At 58.2% G+C, this 5,591-nt stretch overlaps 1 protein-coding gene across 1 annotated transcript; it reads left to right on the top strand.

The window, feature by feature from the left end:
• Positions 1–823: 823 nt before the first annotated feature.
• Positions 824–5,191, top strand: PDZK1IP1 (PDZK1 interacting protein 1; the record flags this gene model as incomplete). Its single annotated transcript, XM_080690513.1, has 4 exons — positions 824–890; positions 3,017–3,125; positions 4,547–4,642; positions 5,119–5,191. 4 exons carry the CDS (start codon positions 824–826, stop codon positions 5,189–5,191), a joined length of 345 nt encoding a protein of 114 aa, XP_080546639.1.
• Positions 5,192–5,591: the final 400 nt, after the last annotated feature.

Below are 5,591 nucleotides of genomic sequence, written 5' to 3'. Positions count from 1 at the left end.
TGGAGCTGGATCTGAGGGTAGATGCCGAGGCCTGCTGGGTTTCCGGAAGTCACGTGGGGCCCAGGTCAGTGGACTGGGAAAGCTGGGGGCTGTATCCTTTGTGTCGATCTATGGAAGGGAGCAAATTTAGGGAGCTACTGGGCTGGACCAGGGGCAGGGAGTGGTGGGCAGTAATGCTGGGCTATATCCCAGGAGTGGGGCCCCAGGGTGTGGCTTGGTGGGGCAGAGACAGGTAAGGGGGAAAACAGGAAATAGGCCAGGCTCTGGGAAAAGTGGGTGGCTTTGAGCCTTCCCTGAGCCTCTGGGGTTTTTACTCAAGCTCCCAGAGCTAGCCAGCCAATTTCTTAATCCCACTGTCAGCCTTCCCAAAAGCCCCACCCACGGGCTCATTCAAGGCAGGAGAGACTGTCGCTCCTCTCCCTAGAGTCCAGCCCCTTCCCAGGAAGGATCATCCAGGCCGACTCTGGGCCCCTCTGAGACTCCAGGTGAGTCTGGGACTCTCCCCACCTCTTTCTGGTCCTCAGACCTGCCTCCTTAGCTGGCTTCTGAAGGATGGCCTGGAGTGCCAGCTCAGCAGGCTGGCACCAGCCAGGGAGGCCCGGCCAGCAGCTCATTTCCATGGGAGAGAGGGAGGGCAGTTTCTCTGCATGCCCAGCCTCCCTCCCCGCCCTCCTTCCCCTTCTTCCTCACTAGCTCTCCTCCTCCAGGGTCAGACTGTGCGTTGCTGAACTCAGACAAACACCAGCAAGCCCTCAGCAGCTCCAGGAGCCCAGACACCGGTGGTGGCAGCAGCAGAGGGAAACCCCGGGAGCTGCCTGCAGCCATGTCGGCGCTCGGCCTGGTCATGGTGGGCCTGCTCATCTCAGTGCCACCTGCCAGCTGTCAGCAAGGTAGCACAGGGCAGGGTCAGCCCTGGTGGCCATAGGGAGGAGAGGGCTGGGCCCTGCTGGCCCAGGGCTGGCTGGATGGCTCTACCATCTTTTTCACCTGCGTGGGATGGGGGAGCAGAGCCTGGGTCAGTCAGAGGACCCCTCAAAGGTGAGGACTTCTGAACCAGGCCTCTGTCAGTTTTCCCCAAGGGGGAAGTCAGGGAAGTGTGGGGGGGTGTTGTGTCTAGGATTGGCGGAAGAATCAGAGGAATCAGGAATCAGACTCAAGCCCCAAGAGCTGGGATTGCATTAAAGATGTTGGGTCCTGAGGACAGAGGGCCAGGGGCTAGGAAGAGGGCTGGAGTAGAGCCTGGGCTACCCCTCAGAGGCCGGCTTGCTCCAGGGGACAGATGGTGCTGGCAGGATATGGCCCATGGCTTTGACCTCAGTCTTCTTTGTCTGGCTTCCTGGGCTTAGTAGGGAGCGATGTCCCAGAGTGGCCCCCACTGTGACCAGAACTCTTGGCAGCTATTTTCTGTGTGGCCTTGAGGAAATCATGGTCTCTCTGAGATTCTGTTTATTCTCTCATAAATTAGAGCAGTAAATACCACCCCGCCCACCTCCCAGGGCTGCTGCCAAAGTCGGGTGTGGAAGGGCTCCACACCTGGGAAAGCACCACACCCGAGGGCTGGCGTCCACCCTGCACTGGCAGGCTGCGTCTGTGGCCAAAGCCTGGTGACTAGTGGGTCTTGGGTCCAGGGGGACTGGCAAAGATGCTTCCAGGCACCCTTTCCTAAGCTCTCCTGTATGTCTGCTTCAGCTCTGTTTCCCAGGTCATGCAGACCCTCTGGGGAACTGAAGAGAACAGAGAGGTCAATTAATTTCCATGGGTCACAAGGCAGGGCAAAAAGGGACAGGACCCAGAGCATCGTTCTCCTGCCCTCGGCTCTGCCCACACCCGGGGAGCCATGTGGAAGTGGGAGCAGGCACCTGTGGTCTTTTGTGTATCTGCAAAGCCTGGTGGAAGCAGGGAGCCGCCCTCTCCTGGGTTTACTCAATGCTTAAACAACGAGGGTCCCAGCCATTGTTTCCCTAAAATAATGAATCCAGAAGTGCCTAGATTGTTGCAGGTAGCCACATGCTGTGCCTTCTGCTGCCCTTGGAGCTGAGCGAGGTCTGACCTGACCACAGGCCACAGAGTTCCACCATCCTCCCTTCTTTCTAACACCTGCTAGGCTCAGGGAGCTCTAAAAGAGGGGGGGCGTCCATCACTAGAGCAGGAGAGATCTTGGGTAAGACTCAGGGGAGGATTTTTGAGTGGAAGGAAGATAGAGTGAGTTTTTTTTTTTTATGTCTAGCCTGGGCTCTAGAGATACAGTGTTTTGCTTGGAAGCAGAACCCCTCTCTGAAACTGCCTGGTGATCTCTGTTCCCTTCTGGGACCCCTCCCTACCTGCTGTCTTTCCTGTGCAGAGCTAAGCTCCCTTAGGCTCATGGAACAGTGATGCCAAAAGAAGAGGAGAGCTCTCGGGGCAGCCCCTGGTCCAAGGGCAGAGACTTCGGGGAAACCTTGAGGGTTAGAGTTGGTGTTAAGAATCAGAAAGCAAGGAACGGTGCATGATGGGGCTTTGGCCTGGTCCCTGGCACTAGTTCTCAGGGCCCCCAAGCCGAGCAGGGCTGCTTTGATCTCACACATTTCCCGTTCCTCCTCCTTGCCACAAAACAGGATCTTCCAGATGCCAGCCCTGTTCTGGCAGCTCTGTGCCAGCCCACAGCCTGGTGGCAGCTGGAGAGGAGGAGGGGAGCCACTCCTAGCTGGTGGGGCCTAGCCAGCTTTCCGGGAGGGCTGCCCTTTGGTCCCTGGGGCCCAGTCACTCGCTAGGGGACCTGCACGTGACCCCCAGGGAGAGAGGAGGCCCTGGGGTACCGGATCTCAGACCCAGTGCTCTGCGCCCTGGTCCTCCCGGGCTCCTCAGGCCTTCTTCAAGCAGCGGTCTCCTCTGCCTTTGCAAACCCCCTCTTTTCTTGTGCTTGGAGGGTTGCTGTGCTCTTACCCAGAATGTTCTTCATGGTCCTGCAGTGGCTGATGGCCTCAGACACATGCCCTAGCTCCCCGTTCCTCACTCCCAGCTCCCCTTCCCTCTCCAGGCCTGGGGAACCTTCAGCCCTGGATGCAGGGCCTCATCGCGGTGGCTGTGTTCCTAGTCCTCGTTGCAATTGTCTTTGCTGTCAACCACTTCTGGTGTCAGGAGGAGCCGTGAGTGCTGTCCGAGGGCCCCGGGGCTGTTCCCTGAGCAAGCACAGTGGGCCCCAAGACCACAGCTCTCATGCTAGTAGTGGAGAGAAGGGCTTTGGAAACCCTGGGTTAGGTCCTCTCATTGTGTGGAAGGGAAACTGAGGCTCAAGGGTACAGACAGAGCCAGCGGTGGCTCCCACACCTGGGCTTTATTGGAGGCCCCTCCTGGTGCGCTTGGGGAAATGTCTTCTCTCCTTGAAATCTCCAGGTTTCTTCAGTGAGGGGTTGGGAAAACAGCCTGGCCTTCCTTATGGAAGGTTCCCATCCTTCTAGAGGGTCAACTGCGGTGCAGAGGGTCACAGGCTCACTCACTGGGCACACGCTCTCAAGTTCAGTGTTCTGCGTGCCCTGCGTGCCCTGACCTGGCCTGGGGGTGATCAGAGGAGGCATTCCTGATTGCCTGTTCTTCATACTGGAGTCTGGATATTTAAGAGGAGAAGCCAGCCACAGGTCAGGTGGCATGGGAAGAGTATACCTGGGTCTGGAGTTAGGGGCCTGGTGCCAGGGCCTCTGGGCACCAATGTGTTGGCCAGGCCAGGACCCTGGGGCAAGACCACACCTGGCTTGGGCCATCTCTCCCATAAAGGGTGACTGGTGGCCAGGCTGCCAGAAGCAGCAGCCCTGCACAGCCTGCAGAGGAAACATAACAGGCCAGTGGGTGGAGGGAGAGAGGGATGGAGAGGTGGGAGATGAGGCTAGTGGGGTGGGCAGGATCCGGGACAGGAGACAGGGCAGGGGGTTGGGCAGAGGACACAGAGAAGGGGTATATCTAGGGAGCGTCTGTGAGGTGGTGGACCAATACAGTAGTGGGCACAGGGGAAGAAGGACAGGGATAACATCTAGAAACCACTGAGGCACAGGACACTGGGTTCAGCAGATTTGGAGGCAACTGCTGAATTTAATGTGGAACATACTGTCTGGTGTGCCTGGGGGATGCCCAAGGGAAGGTGTGAGGGCCCCTGTGACCCTCATGAAAGTATTTCTGGGGGGCAGAGGTCATGCTGCAGGGGCTTGAATAAGAAGAGAGGGGCTTTCTCTGAAAATGCTTACTTTTCCCCTGGCTCAGCTCTGCCCTCAGTGTGACTGCTGACCGCATCTGCTCTACTTTGGGGACAGACACAGTCCTGCTGGGTTGCTCTGGGGGCTGAGCTGAGGGTGTCTGGGAGGCTGTGGAGGGAGGTCTTGGACTAGGGATAAGTCTTATGCAAATATCTGGGCCCCCTCTATGGAACAAGGATGTGCTGCCCACCGGGCCCTGCCCTGCTGCAGAGTGGGACGGCCTCTGCCCTGAGCTTATAAGAACCAGGATCCAGAATAGGGTCTGCTGTGATGGGGTGGGGTGGGGGGTACTGATGAGCCCAGATGATGAGTTCTGTCCCCAGGGAGCCCGGGAACATGGTCATGACGGTTGGGAACAAGGCAGATGGGGTCCTGGCGGGAACGGAAGGAAGGTACTCCTCCATGGCGGCTGGCTTCAGGTGAGTGCGGGGCTCCAGGGGGGACCTTGGGGGGATGTGCTGCTGGAGCAGGTGGGGAGCAGAGGGGCTCTCATGGGAAGGGCATGGGGAAGGGTGGGGCTGGAGAGGCAATGGGACTTTGGGAGGGCTCCACGGGCAGGTGAAGCCTGGGTTTGGTGAGAGGGCTTGGTTAGGGATGAGGACTTGGTAGACTGGGACTCAGTGGGTAGCGGACACTGTGGGGGCTTAACAGCGAAGGGATGAGTGAGAGGGGGGCTCACAGTGGGGAGAGAGCTCAGAACCAGGAGTGTAAATGGGAACCCAATGGAGGAGGAAGATGGGGTGCTGAGAGGTCTCCAGTTCAGGTGCACATGTCCAGATGTGGTCAGAAGAAGCCCTTTCTAGGAGCCAAGTGATTATTCTGGAAGACACTGCCCTCATAAGCTGGATCCTCTGGGAGCCCTGATGACCTACCAGGCCCCTGCCTCCTCTTGCAGGTCCAATGAGCACAAGAATGCCTACGAGAATGTCCTGGAGGAGGAAGGCCGGGTCCGAAGCACGCCCATGTGACCTGGTTCCCCAGCCCAGGCCTGAGGTTCTCAGGCATCTGCCGCAGAGGCCCAGCTCGCCACCCTGCACTTCCTTCTCTGTGCAGAAATCTACAGTAAGGGGGCTGATGCCCTCCAGCCCTCTCCTAAAATACAGCCAGCCAGGGCTGGGGCTCGAATAGTGTCTAGGCTGGGGTGCAGCAGTGGCCCCGGTGGTTGCCTGCGGGTCTCCTACCCACTTCAGAAGGGCCTTCCAGAGACATGGCCAGCTCAACGCCTTCCATCATATAACCATGGAAATTATTTCTGTGAAATAAAGACTTTTTGTACGTCTGGGGCTGAGGCTCAGGCTCAGGCTTCCAGTGAGGCCCCGTCTTGCTTTCTGAGTCATGATGATGACCTTCAGAAGCTCCTGCCATGGT

Source organism: Muscardinus avellanarius (assembly GCF_963383645.1).
Source record: "Muscardinus avellanarius genome assembly, chromosome: 3".
In the NCBI taxonomy this organism is placed as follows: Eukaryota; Metazoa; Chordata; class Mammalia; order Rodentia; family Gliridae; genus Muscardinus; species Muscardinus avellanarius.
This window is presented reverse-complemented; position numbering and strand designations above follow the sequence as displayed.